This window comes from Sus scrofa, chromosome 17 (genome assembly GCF_054392235.1).
Source record: "Sus scrofa isolate SSC_HxYL_T2T_F1_AM1 chromosome 17, Sscrofa_HxYL_maternal_Yorkshire_Landrace_v2.0, whole genome shotgun sequence".
NCBI classification, from domain to species: domain Eukaryota; kingdom Metazoa; phylum Chordata; class Mammalia; order Artiodactyla; family Suidae; genus Sus; species Sus scrofa.
Genome location: NC_139399.1, coordinates 52,817,755 through 52,834,902, shown reverse-complemented (window position 1 = coordinate 52,834,902; position 17,148 = coordinate 52,817,755). Strand labels below are relative to the sequence as shown.

Genomic DNA, 17,148 nt, shown 5'->3' with positions numbered 1-17,148 from the left:
AGAAAGACCATTCTCTCTAAGAGGGATGCCCGCTGTTAGGCAGAAGCAATTTTCTCTCTCTTCCAGTTGATTTTATACTCATTAATAGCCCTCTGAGATTAGTGCAATAATTTCTACTTTCTAGACGAGGAGATGGAAGCTCAGAGATGAAATGTCCTTGCCCACGGTCACACAGCCCTTGAGCGCCGGAGTGTGGCTCCAGCTGTGCTCAGCCGGGCTCTGCTGCTCCCTGTGGCCTGTCTGATGACAGTCACACCTGCTTCAGGGGGAGCAGGTGACTTTTCCTGTGCCCTGACCTTCCCGCTAGGGAAGGGAGCCTCTTGGCTCTGTGGCAGGCTAGCAGTATCCCTTGCCTTCTTGGAAAGGGTGCCCCTTGGAGTTCCCTGGTGGCCTAGCTGTTAAGGATTTGGCATTGAAACTTCTGTGGCTTAGGTTCAATCCCTGGCCGCAGAAACTTCCATATGTGGCCAAAAAAAGAAGAAAAGAAAAGAAAAAGAAAAAGTGTCCCCATCTGCCTTTGCCTTGAAGAGCAGCAGAAAAGTGTGCATGTACACATGTTCACAGGTGACCTGTGCAGGGAATGCTCTAGTGGCTGGAGGCCCAGGGTGGGAAGATAGGCCAGTAGGCAGCTTAGCACTAAATGTGATTTAGTTCCCATGTCACCCTCTCCAGCGAACCCCAGGCTTCTGAGGGTCGAGCCACTTCTGAGGTTACAATTCTCAGCTTTCTTCCAACGTTCTCCCCAGGTCTCCCTAGCTTCCTGATGGCCCTGACATGCCTCATGTTTCTGTCCCTTGCTTCGTCCCAGTCCCTCCCAGGCTCACAGCGCAAAGAAAACACAGAGGCGCTGTGTCCTCAGAGACTTCAGCTCTCAGCTGTGCCACTCACTCTGGCTTGGACCAATCATCTCACAGAAGTTTGGCTTCCTCTAAGACAGGGCTAAGTGATGCCTTCCTTGGGGGCGTGGTGAGATTTACAAAATAGATCATGCATTCAACTGGTACTTAGCCAGGCCTTCCTTTGCACTTGGCCTTCCTTCTCCTAAGCTGGCCATGCCTAAACCTTATAGGACAAGCTTTACATATGGTTTTTTTTTTTTTTTAATTCTGTTTGTTACAATCTCCCCCCCCCCCCCATGGAAAAATCTGTTTAATTTGTGTCTATAAGTAGAATATTCATGAATAAAATAAACATACGCAGTGTTGTATATGGGGGTCTAGGACCAAAATCAGTAGGGAGGGATGGCGTGGGGGACAGCACTAGGGTGAGAAGGCGTGATCAGATCTGTTTTTATTTTTTAATGTTTTAAACTTTAAGTAATTAATTAATTTTTTGGTCTTATTCGGGCCACACCCATGGCATATGGAAGGTCCTGGGCTAGGAGTTGAATCAGAGCCACAGCAATGCCAGATCCAGGCTGCATCTGCAACCTACACCACAGCTCATGACAATGCCAGATCCATGGATACTAGTTGGGTTCATTAACACCAGGTCACAATAGGAACTCCTATTTTTTCATTTTTTAAATTTTTTTCTTTTCTTTTTAATTGAAGTATAGTTGATTTGCAATGCTGTTAGTTTCTGGTATACAGCAAAGTGATTCAGTTATAGGTAGATAGATAGATAGATAAAGAGATTTTTTTTTCATATTCTTTCCCCTGATGGTTTATCACAGGATATTGAGTATAGGTCCCTGTGCTCGACAGTAGGACCTTGTTGTTTATCCACGCTACATATAACAGTTTGTATCTGCTCATCCCAAGTTCTCAATTCATCCCTCCCCAAATCTGCCATCCCCCGCCCCCCTGGCAAACTGCAAGTCTTTCTCTATATCTGTGAGTCTGATTCTGTTTCATAGATAAAGTCATTGTGTCATATTTTAGATTTCACATGCAAATGATATCATATGATATTTGTTTTTCTCTGTATGACTGACTTCACTAAGTATGATAATCTCTAGTTTCACCTATGTGGCTGCAAGTGGCATCACTTTGTTCTTTTTATGGCTGAGTAATATTCCATGGTATATATGTACCACATCTTCTTTATCCATTCCTCCATTGATGGACATTTAGGTTGTTTCCATGTCTATAAATAGTGCTGCTGTGAACATAGGGATGCATGTATCTTTTTGAACTAGAGTTTTGTCCAGATATTTATGTGCCCCAGAATGGGATTCCTGGGTTAGATCTGTTTTCAGAATGATGTCCGTGGAAGAGCCTGTTTGGACAGAAGTGGAGAGGAGAGAAGGAAAAGTTGAAAGCTGTTGTGGAAGGCTAGGAAAGTATGAGTTGTATCAGCAAACAAAGGAAGGGAAATTCCAAGGCATTGTCATCCAGTCACAGTGGCCACCTGGACAGACCAGTTGCTGCGTGTTGAGGATGCAGCTTGATCTGCAGCCTGTGCACTTGGGTGAGGTGAACTGAAGAGAGGGGGCTCTTTCTTGAAGGGAGAGGATGTGGCCAGACTCAGTGTCAAGAAGCAGCTCAGAACTCCAGCATCCTTCTCAATTAATATCTCCCCAAAGTGCTGTGTGTGCTGTTGGTGGTACCCAAGATGCTTTTTGGTGGTACCTGACGAACCTTGACCTCTTTAGTGATTTCATATTTTTTTTAATAGTTGACATTTATGTATGGCAAGTGATTCGAGTTTTCTCTGTTTATAATCTTACAAGTCTTGGCTCACATGCTGCTTCCTCCAGGAAGCTTTCCCTGAATGCCCCAAGCCAATATTTTCTTTCAATACCTATATTTTAGTAAGAAAGAGTTTGATTTACAGAAAAATGTTTACTAAATTGTACTCTAGATGGAAAACTTGAGAAGGCAGTGGCTGAGGGATTGGGATGGGTTTGAAGTGCATCCTGTTCTCCCCTGGGCGGAAGACCCACCCCACCTTCCTGACCATCCCCTCAGAACCGTGTGTCTTGCATGTGTGTCTTGCAGACCCAGTGCATGGCCCACAGAACGTGGAGATTGTGGACATCCGAGCGCGGCAGCTGACCTTGCAGTGGGAGCCCTTCGGCTACGCGGTGACCCGCTGCCATAGCTACAACCTCACGGTGCAGTACCAGTACGTGTTCAACCAGCAGCAGTACGAGGCTGAGGAGCTGATTCAGACCTCCTCCCACTACACCCTGCGGGGCCTGCGCCCCTTCATGACCATCCGGCTGCGGCTGCTGCTGTCCAACCCTGAGGGCCAGATGGAGAGCGAGGAGCTGGTGGTGCAGACAGAGGAGGACGGTGAGTGATGGTGTGGGCGTGCTCCCCTGGAAATGGGGATGTTGGACCTGCTCAGGGGGTCACGCCACATGGTTATGAGGTTTTATTTTTCCTGCATCTTTCATCTCCCCATTAGTATATGTGCCCCTTTGCTTTGCTTTGCTTTGCTTTGCTTGCTTGCTTGCTTGCTTGCTTGCTTGCTTGCTTGCTTTCTTTCTTTCTTTCTTTCTTCCTTCCTTCCTTCCTTCTTTCCTTCCTTCCTTTCTTCCTTTCCTTCTTTCTTTGTTTTCTGGCTGTGCCCACAGCATGTGGAAGTTCCCAGACCAGGAACTGAACCCATACCACAGCAGAGGCCCAAGCCACAGCAGTGACAGTACAGGATCCTTAACCCTCTAGACTACTTGGGAACTCCACATGTGCCTCTTTGCTAAGCTCTTCAATAGAGCACAATGTAGGCTGTGCAGTGCGCAACTCCAGGGGGCGCTGACCCCCTAGACAATGGCAACTCTGTCATAGACACACACATTTGACCTTTCTATATCTCCATCCCCTTTCTCACTTCATACCACCCTCTATGCAGATGCTGAACCACACTGAAGCCTCCCAAATGAGAAGATGTGTATTGATCATATTGTTTAAAGCCTGTTGAGTTTGCGAGTCAGTCAACTGTGGAGTGTGTGTAAGAGTCAGGATCAGAAAATACACATAAAGAGCTTAGCATACACCTTGAGGGCACCCAGAACTGAACATTCACCTGGATGTCCTGCAGGCATCTTGAAAAGTATCCAGAAATGAACCTTCTCCTCTTCTATGCTGACGCCTCTCCCTGTGTTCGTCCCGTCCATGAACTGCATCTACTAGGTCAAGGTAAAGACCTGAAGTCAGCCGGGGGTCTCCATTTCTCCCCCCACACCCACCTCCACACCCACAGGTTCTGACAAGTTTGCTTCCTGCAGTTTATCTGCTAACATGCCTCTTAACTTAAGACTCCAGGAATAGAGAGCCGCATAACAGGCCTCTTAACTTAAGACTCCAGGAATAGAGAGCCGCATAACAGGCCTCTTAACTCAAGACTTCAGGAATAGAGAGCCACATGTACATCCTAGAACTCATCACTTTTCCCACCCCTGTGTCCTTGGCCATGTCACCTGTTTCTCCCCCTTGGAATGACTCTCCCTCAACATTTGTGGGACAGACTCTATTTATAATCTTTCAAGTCTCGGCTCACATGCTGCTTCCTCCAGGAAGCTTTCCCTGAGTGTCCCAAGCCAATTTGGGTGTTCCATCTCAGGCTCCTGCTGCATTTTGTGTGTAACTCCCCCACAGCAGTTATCTTATTTCCAGGAAGATGGAACTTGCTGGTCCTAGGACTTAATCTAAGAAAACATTTTGCTGTGGCCGTATTTCAGATTTCCCTCCAGCCAGCCTGCTTCTGGCCTTTGTGAAGTGTCTTTAGTTAGTTCCCTGGATGGGTGTCCAAGTGATTGATTTGGTTGGAATCAGACTCTGAGATGTGATTTGATGTGCAAATGATTGCTTAAGGAAAAAATTCCCAGGGGAGACTGGGAAGGGAGTGGGGGCGGGACAGGGAAGAGGAGGAAGCCCAGGTACAAGTTCAGCCAGATCCAGCAAAGGGAGGCTGTGACATGGGCCTGTAAGAAAACTCTCTAGGGCAGGCTCTGCCTCCCACTTGTTGCAAATCCAGAAAGGGTGCTGCCTGCCGATGATTAGGTCCAGAATGGGAAGGTGGGATTGACAATTAAATTCTTGGGAACTTTTAGCTCTTTGCACATGCAGACAAGAAGTCAAAGAGATGGAGTTTCTGAGTGGTATAGTGGGTTAAGGAACCAGAGTTGTCTGTCACCGCTGTGGTTTGGGTCGCTGCTGTGGCACAGATTTAGCCTCTGTCCCAAGAACCTCTGTATGTCACAGACATGGCCAAAAACAAAACCAAAAAACCAAAGAAGTCAAAGGGCACAAAAATAACATAAAGTGATGAGAAGGGATCTGGGCAGAGCTCTGTCATTGTCACTGCATGAGGCAAATTCTCCCCCTTGACTCAAAGCAGAGCCTGAGTCTAGGTAGTAGCAATCCTGTCTAGATAGTGGCCTCATATCTTATAAGCAAGTCCAAGGACCCCTGAGTGAGTCCAAGGACCCCCCATCCTCAGCTGCGGAGTCACATAAGGAGACAGAGGAAAGAGCCCCAGACTCTCCTCACCTTGCCTCTCAATTGTCACATCCCCCTGGACATGCCCCCAGTTCTCCCATCCTAGTATTGGAAGTTTTATCAAACCTGCCTTTGTGACAAACTTTTCCTGGGCCCCTTTAAATTCTTCATTGCCGCCATTCTACTTGCAGCCATAGCAGACTGCGCTTCTAGTAGCAGTAGCAGTGAGGACTCCACCTCTGTCACCTCTGCCCCCCCCCATTGTCCTGCATTGCAAGGAACCTCAGTCTTCTGTGGGCACAGCGCCACCCCCACCACCGTCCCTGCCACCCATTGCCTTCTCCAGAAGATCTGAGCACCCTACTTCCCATGAGGCTATTCCAATCAAGGACCAGGCATCTCATTTAGGCATCACTCTGCAGCCCAGGAGAGTGGCACTGATTTGGCTTCTGATGAAGCTGCCAGAACTTTCCTGAGATCTGGCTCCATTGTTTCAAAAATGCACAGAACCTTCCTCCAGCAGGTAGAATAATGCACTGTTTGGGAAGCCAGACTCTGGACCAAATATGCCTTAGGCAAATTGTTTGACCTCTCAGTGCCTCGGTTTCTCATCTCTAAAATGGGGATAATAATAGTGCCAACCTTCTAGGTTATTGTGCTCCTGAAAAAGCATGGTATATAAAAATTGGAGTAATATCCACCAGGTTGTAAGTTTCCATTAAATGTAGCTACTGCGTTTACACTAAATCCCCCCCCCCAATTTTTTTTTCTTGACAAAGAATCTTCTAGTAGGATCAATGCAGAAAGCACCCAGCCATCTCTTTCAAGCTATAGACATTCATGCTCACTGGTTGCAGAAAATGTGACATAGACTTTCAAGGAGTGGCAATGTGGTCAGTGAAGCAGAGTTGGGGCAAGAAGGGAGATTTAGTGACAGGTGTTCCTTGGACACCTGGTTGTTAGACAGGGAGGAACCATTCTTGAGACCCAGCATGAAAATTCAGGGCGCAGGAGGCGAAAGGAGAGTTTGACTCAGGAACAGCTCAGGGTGCTTTTTTATCAGGATGCTCTGCCCACCTTGGGCTGTTTCTGACAGTTACCTCCATGTACAACAGCAAATCCCAAGTCCCATCTTTAAGGCATGCCTCACCTTCTCTCTTTCTCCTTCTCATCACCAAGAGAAATTAAAAAAAAAAAAAAAAAGGACAAAGTCTTTATCAAAACAAATTGAGAGGAGCTCCCACTGTAGTGCAATGGGATTGGCAGCATCTTGGGAGCACTGGGACTCGGGTTCCATCCCCGGCCTGGCACAGTCCGTTAAGGATCTGCATTGCCGCAGCTGTGGCTTGGGTCTCAACTGTGGCTCAGAATCAGATCTCAGACCTGATTCCTGGCCCGGGAGCTTCATATGCCAAGAGGCAGCCAATGGTGAAAAAAGGGGGGGGGGAGTTCCCCAATAGCCTAGTGGTTAAGGACCCAGCATTGTCACTGCTGTGGTGCAGGTTCTCTCTCTGGCCTGGGAACTTTCACATGCCACAGGTGTGGCCAAACAAAACAAAACAAACATAAAAACCCCCAAAACCCAAATTGAGAACAGCAATGCTTTGAAATTAAATAATCAAACACCATTAATAAAACATCTATGTCTGCTTCACCAAAATGTGTGGATACCCTCATATTAAAAATGCCAGCATTTGAGACACCAGGTCTCTGTCTTGCAGCTCTCCTGAGGCTCCACCTCAGGAACCACCAGGCTGTGGGAAGGTCTCAGAAGAGCACAGCCTCCTCTGCATGCTGGGATTAGGTCCCATTTCTCCTAAAGAGGGCAGGGGCACCATCTCTGTTTGCTGGGAACTCATTCACTTCAAGGTCCAGCTGGAGATGGAGCTTGGCTCTAGTCCATTAACTGAAACCCCCCCTCGGGGAGTCAAGAAGCGGCCTTGCGGATTGAGCTGGCTGGATCCATGCTGCTTTTATTTCTGTTACAAAATTTTCTTCTGGGGAATGTGCAGAATTTGTAATTTTATCACCCCAGTGCTTTTGAGGGCCTTCAAAGGATTCCACCAGTGGTGCGAGAAGCTCATGGCCACTGAGCCTCATGGCTTCATCTGCAAAACAGTTCTTCATAGGAGACTAAACAGGGTCCTTGATTGTCCCCCTTTTATCACAAATGTTCTGGACCCAACCATCCCTTACTTACTGAGTGGTTGCTCTCCACCTTCAACCAGACCACAGCCAAGATTGTGGAATGGAATCTGTGAGGTCTTGAAAGAAGAAAACCAAGTCGATTGTGGTCTCATTTTGGCTACCATTTATCCTACCTCTGCTGTGCTAGGGCCTGATAGCATGTTCTATTCAATGACTCATACCCAAATTTTACTTTGAAATGTTTAAAGCCATAGAAAAGTTGAAAGAATAGTCCAGAGAAGAGCTATAAACCCTTCACTGGATTTACCATTTGAGAACACCTTGCTCTCAATTTTTTTCTTATACATGTATGACATGGATATGTATGATTTATTTGATACGGAAATATCATAAACATACATACGATGTTTTCAATTCTTTCTGAGTCAGTGGCAGAAATCATGACACCTGACCTCTAGGCTCTTTAACATACATGATATGACCTAAGGATAAGGACATTCTCTTCCACACCCACCGGACCGTAGAACATCTACAAAATTTAGCATTAATTTTAAAGTAGCCGAATAGACAGTCCGCATTCACATCTCCAGTAATGCCAAACCTGATTGCATGTGACAAACCAGAATATGAGACACATTTGGCAAAAGTGCTATGTAGGTCACTGATGTATATGTCTTACTGAATCACGTTAAGAGGTACATAATGTTAGGAATATCTTCTACTGGTGATGCTGCATTTGGTCCTTTAGATAACATAGGGACCATCCAGTCCCTCCACAGCAAATATGGTACTTTCTCTTTGTAAACTAGCTAACCTGTGCTGTGATGCTTTGAGGTCCTTGAGTATCCTATTCCCCAAGACTCTCTCTCTCTTTCTCTCTTTTTTAATGGCTGCACCTGCAGCATATGGAAGTTCTTGGGCTAGCAGCTGAGGCCTACAACAGTGCCGGATCCTTAACCCACTGAACGAGGCCAGGGCTTGAACCCACATCCTCTCAGAGACAACGTCAAGTCCTTAACCTGCTGAACTTCAACAGGAACTCCTTCCCAAGAACGAAGGCTTTTAGTTCTCCTTGATCAATTATTACACTGATATTTACAAAAGGGTGCTGTATAAATCTAGCATTCCCCCTCCATGTATTAATTAGCATTCTTTGTTACAAAAGAGCTTTTCTCTCTTCACCCTCCTCCCCATTTTTAGTATCCTGTTGACTCATGCATCATTTTTTGACTCAATGTATTTAAATCCATTGCTATGATTATTCTTTTTCATGCTCGAACTGCCTCCTATACGGCTTGTGGGAGCCCCTTCAGGATGGCTCCCAGGTCCTTATGGCATGGTCTCATTAGTCTTCCTTGCTCCTAGCACAACAGGGTATTCCAGACTGTTGTTGTCATGTCTCTTCCCCAGACCTGAAGTCAACCGCTTATCTAGGGATTCCTGGTTGTTTTCAGTGGGAAGTGGGGTTTGGGCACTAAGAGTGCTCATTGAGGTGTTACTGCCTCTAGGCTCCTCAAGCAGGTAGGGCTGGGGAATATAGTTGACCTGTTTTAAGACAAAAGCCCACACTAATTCAAACCCAACACCCCAGGATTCCCCTGCACTTGTCCTCAATCCATATATACCCCTTCCACAGTGAGAACTCCAGTTCCCAACATCGACGTATTTTCTTTTTTGTTTCATTTCCTCCATGCTACAATACACACAAAGTAATTGCAGAATTATAATACCAATCCCCCTAACAAACAAGTAAGCTATTAAATTAGGTTAAAGATTTTCTTTTCAGTTTTTCTCTCCTTGGGTAGTCAAAATACCATGTCCAAAGATTCATTCTTTTCTCTGTATGGTTATATTATCAATTTGATACCCAATTAGGTTCATTTATTTCCCTTTTAATATTTCCCTTCACCCCATCCTTTTTTTTTTTTAATTTAATGTCGTTTTTAACATCAAAACCGTTGCCTGGTTCAAAAGGAAAAACTATATAAAAAGATATCTCAGGGAAGTACTGCCCCCATCTCACCCTCCTGTTGTTCCTACTCATACCTGAAAGGTAACTACTTGTATTTATTTCAGGTATATCTTTCCTAGAGTTCATTTTGCAAGAAGATAAAAACTATTTTTCTTGCTCTTTTGTTTTTAATGTAAAAGACGGATTTCCTATTGTGGCTCAGCAGGTTAATAACCCGACTAGCATCCATAAGGATGAGGGTTTGATCTCTGGCCTGGCTCAGTGGGTTAAGGATCCGACATTGCCATAAGCTGCAGTGTAAGTCATAGATGCAGCTCAGATCTGGCATTGCTCTAGCTGTGGTGTAGGCCAGCAACTGCAGCTCTGGTTCAACCCCTAGCTCGGGAACTTCCATAAGGTGCAAGTGCAGCCCTAAAAGGGAAAAAAAAGGCTTAGGAGTTCTTGCTGTGGTGCAGTGGGTTAAGAATCCAATTGCAGTAGCTCAGGTTGCTGCAGAGAACAGGTTTAATCTCTGCTGGGCACAGTGGATTAAGGATCTGGTGTGGTTGCAGCTGCAGCTCAGATTCAGTCCCTGGCCCAGGAACTTCCATATGCCATTGGTGTGGCCATTAAAAAAAAAAAAAAAAAAAAAAAAGAGTGTGTAATAGGTGTACTCTGCCTCTTATGTTACTGTTCATTTAATACATTCTGGAAATCAGTCTATGTCAGTTTGTACAGATTTATGTCATTCTGTTTTTATAGCTGTGTGGGACTTTATTATGTGCAAATACCATGGTTAATTCAATCAGGGTCATATGGGCACTTGGTTGTTTATTCACTATGACAAATCGTACTGTAGTCAGTAGCCTTGTGCCTATGTTGTTTAGTATTGTGGAGATGTTTTTCCACAGGAAATTCCTAAAAGTGGAATTGCTGGGGTCAGTAGGTAAATGCATATTCATTTTTGTTACATGATGCCAGATACTCCTCCATAGAAGCTGTCCCATTTTACATTTTCATCAGCAATGTAGATTCATTTAATCTTAGCACTGAATGTGAAAAAACAAGCTTTTATTTTTCTTATTTTACAATAAGAAATTTAGACTCCCATATAATTATAATAACTGTATAATATCGGATTCATTATTATTAATATAGATATGTTAATATGATTGATATGTCATATGTTTAATCACACACAATACATATGTTATTTCATTTACTATAATACATGCACTTTCATCGCTGAGAAGACTGACAAATTTTAGGAATGAGTTCCTGTATGTTATGTGCCTTGCTAACAAGATTAATTATCTTGTTTCTCAGGTCACATACAGCCAGAGGACCTTGCATGTTGCTAGGGATAGGTTCTTGTATAGTAACAAGATACAGCAAAAAATCTGGAAAAGAGGAAAGTGAGAAGAAAAATATAAAAGGCAATACCAACAAGGCAATAAGTAATGCAATCTGGAGTCATTTGCTGGAAGGGCAAAAAGCTATACACATCTTAGTAAGTCCTGAGCCATCATTTAATTAGAGCCCAGGACATTTTTGATGTTTACAGAGATGACCTTGAGCTATCATAAAGCATGAGGAGAAATGCAATTATAGTTTTTTGAATTCCTACTGTGAGCTGAGTGCTGTGCTGATACTCTTCATTGGTACAGTCACTTGCCAAATGCTGTGATGTAGATCCTATTGATACAATTGTATGCAAGAGAAATCTGAGGCTCAGAGAGTTTTAGGAAGCTGTCTAAGGCTACAAAGTAGCAAATGGCATGGAGTTGCTGCTGTGGTGCAGCAGGTTAAGGATCCTGTGTTGTCTCTGCAATGGCAAAGGTTCAATCCCTGGCCGGGCATAGTGGGTTTAAGGATCAGATGTTGCTGCAGCTGTGGTGTAGGTCAAAGCTGCAGCTCAGATTTGATCTCTGGGCTCAGAACTTTCATGGGCCATGTGGAGGCCTAAACAACAACAGCAAAAACAAACAAAAAACAAAACAAATGGTGTAGCTGATAAATAGATCCCCAAATCTTACCTATGCTTTTTTCCTATTTCTGGCCAATAACTCCCTAAACTCCCTAACACTATTTTATTTTTTTTCTACAGAACTTAGCATTATTTGAAATAGTCTGTGTGTGTGTGTTTATTGTCTGCTTGGCCCATGGTTGGTACTCATTCACTATTTGTTGGATGAATGAATATCTAACATCAAAGCCAATGCCTCTTTCATGCTATCCCAAGGCCCTGTTTATGTACGCTAAGAAAGTGAAGACATTTATAATATATTTTATTTATATTCAAATCAGTTCATTCTGGCTTGCTAGAGCTAATCATTAGCCTTCCAACCTCTGAGTCCAATGATATCACATTCATTGCTTAAGTCAACCACGGCACCACAGCCACAACAATACTGGATCCTTAACTCACTGAGCGAGGCCAGGGATTGAACCTGCATCCTCATGGATACTAGTCCAGTTTGCTAAGCTACAACAGGAACTCCTGTTTGACCTCTTAAGATACAAAAATGTATTCAGAAAAAAATTATTTTGTGTCTACAAGACTCACAGACTCCTCTGAACCATTATCAAATTTTTTTTTGAGTTTTCTTAAGCTAATTCTGGGCCTATATCTCCCTAACACTATTTTATTTTATTTCTACAGAACTTATCATTATTTGAAATAGTCCGTGTGTGTGTTTATTGTCTGCTTGGCCCATGGTCGGTATTCATTCACTATTTGTTGGATGAATGAATATCTAACATCCAACTAACTAACAAATATGGCACCTGGAATGAATTGAAAGCCCCCCCACCCCCCAAAAAAAGACCTAAACAAGATAATAGAAAGAGAAACTTCTGTTGACCGTGCAGGGCTCTGCGCTTTTATATAAACTGACTTGTTACTTCTCACAGCTACCTTCAAAATTCAGCATCATTAGCCCCACTTTTCAGATATAAAAATGGAGGGAAGAAGGAAGAGGAAAGGATAGACAGGAGATCAGAGGAGAAAATGCCCCTTGATAACTCTGTCCTCCTTTATGTTGAAGTGAAAATTTCCCTTAAATTACCATCTGAGTTTTAGGCACAAGAAAACATCTGGTTTAATTACAGCGAATTTGCATGAACCTACTGACAAGAAGCACAGTTAAAATTAGCAATTTTAGGGTACTTCTTTTTTTTTAAGAGAATGAAATTATAAAGTAATTAACCTTTGTTGTAGAACTCTGTCAAAAGGATGGAAAGTTCTGTGCTGTTAGACAGAAAAAGAAATGAAATTATGGATGTGGATTCATTAAAGAATTATAAAGAAAAAAAGAAGGGTAAAGGGACTTGGACTTAAAAGATAAGACAAAACACGAATCTTTCCTCAAGAAGTCTCTTCACAATCAGAGAGAAGGGGGGAAAAAAAAAGATCTAGTTGAATCAAAAGAAAGTACAGTCAGCCCTTCTGTATGCCTGAGTTCCTTATTCATCCATAGATTCAACCAACCAAGGATGGATTTCAAAATCAATGCAAGGTTATTTAAATCCTTCTGTTACTTAACTCAAGTTCAAGTAAGTACATGTGCACTATGCACAGTGAGGCCAAACAAGTTGAAACACCAGAGTTTGGAGCAGAGAAAGGTTTATTGCAGTGCCAGGCAAGGGCGGCTCAAGTTCAAAAGACACAAACTCTCAATAGTTTGAGGGGAGATGTTTTTGCAGGCAGAATGTGGGGTGAGGGCTGCAAGGTGTGTGACCTTCTTCTGCTTGATCAGTGGAGAGGTAACAGGGTAGTACCTCTAGGACTCTCAGCCAGAGGTTACCATCCTCCAACTGGATGAGAGCCTTAGTTCTGAGCAGAGGAGCTCAGAACTATTGTTATACATATTCCTGGAGGGGGAACCAGGACCCTGCCCAAAGGCTGTATTATTTGTTTCGTAACTGCTCCTCCCTTGTTTCTGCATCTCTTTCCTTCCCTTATTAGCAACTGTTTGAATCTGCCCTTTGGAACTCAGGGAAGGGTCTGGAGGCTGAAGCCTTTCTCCTGCAAATAAGTCATGGGGAACAAGGAAAAGCTTTGTACCTAGGAGTGCCCCACAGAGTCCCGCTCTATTGATCTCTGAGGGCCAGTAGTGAGTGATGCTTGAAGTGAGATCTCAGTTCTCTGCTCAGGAATTGAACCTTTGCAGCCCGGATGAGAATCAGGAATCCTAGCCACTAGACTAATTAGAGGCTAAAGGTAGACTTGCCCATTCTTACCCCCTGTTGAAAGCCAGAATGTTTCAAGGAGACAAAGATGGTAAAAAACAGGTCCAAAGTTTATTGTTAGAGGCACAACACAACATGTGGGAGAGCACACAGAGAAGGAGTCTGTTTATCTAAGGTAGAAGCAAAGTAGTAGTACACACCCAAATGAGCGGCGGGAGGGGGGCATCCCCCTGAATGAGGAGTGTGCCTGGGAGGTGATTTAAGTCCCTTATATAGGACAGTTCTGGATCTTTGTCTTCCTTTGGCCAATTGTCTTGTTTTGTTTTTCACACCTGACCAGACCCAGGGCCCTCCCTCATCTGCATATGCATTTTTTGGCCAGGATGGATTCCTAAGCAAGGCATGGTGGGAAGGTTACTTAGAATTATCATGGCCTGGCACCCCCTCCCTTTCTGACCCAGAGGGGTCTTTCTGTGCATGTGTAGTTGGGGTCTCCCTGACCCAGAGGATGGGAAATGTGTGACCTCTTGGTCTTTTGCCTGAGCAGGACTTAGCCTCTCTTCTGATCCTGCCATTACCATTGTTTAATAAGTTCAGAGAAGACAAGTACTGATAATTTGCTTTATGTCTGTTCTTATTTCTATCCTGAAGTTTACATAGGTGGCTAGAGTGGTAATGAATCTGACTAGTATCCATGAATCCAGTGGGTTTGATCCCTGGCCTTGCTCAGTGGGTTAAGGATCTAGCGTTGCCATGAGCTATGGTGTAGGTTGCAGACACAGCTCGGATCTCACGTTGCTGTGGCTGTGACTTAGGCTGGTGGCTATAGCTGCAACTCTACCCTTGGCCTAGGAACTTCCATATGCCTCAGGTGAGGCCCTAAAAAAGACAAAAAAAAAAAAATAGGTGGCTAGTTGTAAATGTTTCTCCCAAAGCCCACCTATCTCCTGCCTCATGAGGTATAAACAAGAAGTTGGAAATGTCCATCCTAGAGCCTGTCTCTCTCCTGCCTCAGTTTCAATTCCACAAGGAACCCCTGGCTTCGAAGGGCTGACTGTACTGCACAGTTTTATATAAGAAATTTGAGCATCAGTGGAATTTGTTATTTTGTTATCCTGGATCCAATCCCTGCAGATACCAAGGGTTGATTGAAAAGGACAACTTGACCCATGAAGTAGCAGTGTGTATGATAAAAAGAGCCTCAGCCTGGAGCTGGGATGTCCTGATTTTGCCGCTAACAGGTGGTACGACTGCCTGTCAGCCTGTCTAAACCCACATGTCTACCAGGTGATGGAAGAAAGGAATGATTTAGAAAATACTTTGGAGTCAGAAGGATCTGGGCTCTATCCAGCCTCCATCCATTACTTAGTTGTGCAACCTTGGTCAAATTACTTTTATTTTATACACTTTAGTGTTCCCATCTATAAAATGGAATGATAATCCCACAAGTTTCTGTATGATGTCCTGCATGAAAATCTGTATATAAAGCACTTATTTACTCAGTGCCATGAGTGATATTACCTGGTGTGGCCAATACCAGACCTGGCAGAATGCTTTTTAATTGAAGGTGTGTGACTAGGAAAAGCTGAACCAGGGATCTATGCAAGATTTCTGTAACTCATGAGCAAGGGTCCATCTTGAAATTACCTGGAAGACCTCTAATTCTGATTTAAACATCTGATTTAGACATTCTGAGGGTGTCTGACAAGGAAAAGATGAACCAGGGATCTATGCAAGATTTCTGTGTCTCATGAGAAAGGGACCATCTTGAAATTACCTAAAGCCTAGAAGTGAATGGGTGTGGCAGTGTTCCACTAGAATTGTATTTATAGAACAAGCATCTGGTTGCAGCTGGCATTGGCCGTCGTTGGCTGACTCTTAATCCACACTGATTCTTCTAATTCTTTCCTCCAATCTTTTGGCTTTAACGTCCATCCGTATGCTAATGATTGCTCCAATTGATGTCTTGGGCCAGACCTCTCCCCTGACCTCCAGAATCACCTGTCCGACTGCCTGTTAAACCTGTCCATCTCATTGGCTTGCTCATTGGCCACTGGAATTAAACACGTCCAGAGCTGACCTCCCAATCATCCCTCAGCCACCACCACATGCATTCTCCTCACGCTCTTCTCCATCTCCATTAATGGCAACTCCATTTTATTGGTGGCTCGAGTCAAAAAACCTTGATTCCTCACCTTTATCACATCCAAAGCCAGATTGCAAACTCCACGGAACGCCCTACACTCTGTATTCTCCATGGCGACCCCTTGCTCTGTGCAAAGCAGAGCCCTCCTTACTCCTCACACCCCATGCACCAGCACGTTCTCTTGCCTTATCTTTCACTATATAGCAAGACTCGATCATTTTTTTATAGCCTCAACTGCTAGCTCTTCAATCCACGCTACTGTGATGTCTGTTAGGTTTGCTGAAGGAGGAATGAGCAAGGCCAAATTGGTATAGCAAGAAAATTACGGAGGCATCTGAGAAAGGTGGGCTGAGCTCAAGAGAGCATCAGAGGGTCTGTGGAGGGAATCTGTGGTGGGGGCTTGTGGTGGGAACTTGGAAAGGACAGTGAAAGCAAGGTTACACAATTTGGGGAAGGGGGTCAAGGTCTGAGTCCCACAACTGAGTGATTGTGGTGGGGGTGATTATAGAGGGAAGAGAATAATTACACAATGTGGAAAATGGGTGGGGGCGGAGTCTCAGGACCAGGCAAGTGTGGCAATAGGAATTGACAGTACAGGGGACGATTCAGTGGTTAATCTTTGCAGGCAGTTGTTTCCTGTAGACCCTTGTTTCTTGCTGTGCAACTCAAATGGCCACATTCCAAAGGAGGGGGCTTCTTCCATTCTCCTGGGAACCTACCAGTCTCCAGGCTTAAGCTCAGACAGTAGTCTCTGAAATGATCTTTCAGCTTCAGCCCTGGCCCCTGCCCAATTTCTCAACACAGCAGCTAGAATGATCTTGTGAAACCCTGAGGCAAATCGTAGCATCACCCCTCTGCACATAACCTTCAGTGGTTTCTGATGTGCCTGAGGGGGCTCACAAGGCCCCATGTGACCAGGCTCCCACTTCCGGTCACTTTGCTGACCTCATCTTCTTCTCCCTCTGCCTTGCTCCATACATCCAGTCACTGTTCTCTACTGTGTGTGGTGTGTCCCTCCTCAGGACACCTGCATCCATCACTCCTTCTGACCAGAATAATCTTCCCACAAATAAACGGGGTTTGCTTCTTCACCCCCTTCGAGTCTTTGCTCAGATGTCTCCTTTCAGGAAGACCTCCCTCAACCTTTCTATTAAACCTGGGATCTTCTAACACCACGCTCCTTGTTGCTCTTCTCTGCTGTGTGTATCTCCTTAGGATTCATTATCTGATATGCTGCCCATTTCACACTACATTTGATTATCTGTCTTCTCCTGCTGGAATGTACACCAAGGAGACAATGATTTTTTTAAAATTTTTATTTCTTT

At 44.3% G+C, this 17,148-nt stretch overlaps 1 protein-coding gene across 14 annotated transcripts in view; it reads left to right on the top strand.

The window, feature by feature from the left end:
• Positions 1-17,148, top strand: part of PTPRT (protein tyrosine phosphatase receptor type T) — a 1,176,585-nt gene that overhangs the window by 753,032 nt on the left and 406,405 nt on the right. For all 14 annotated transcript variants that reach the window (XM_085003959.1, XM_085003963.1, XM_085003956.1 and 11 more), the window contains one exon: positions 2,943-3,239. In XM_085003959.1, coding sequence (XP_084860085.1) covers positions 2,943-3,239 — 297 coding nt within the window. The remainder of the gene's footprint in view (positions 1-2,942; positions 3,240-17,148) is intronic.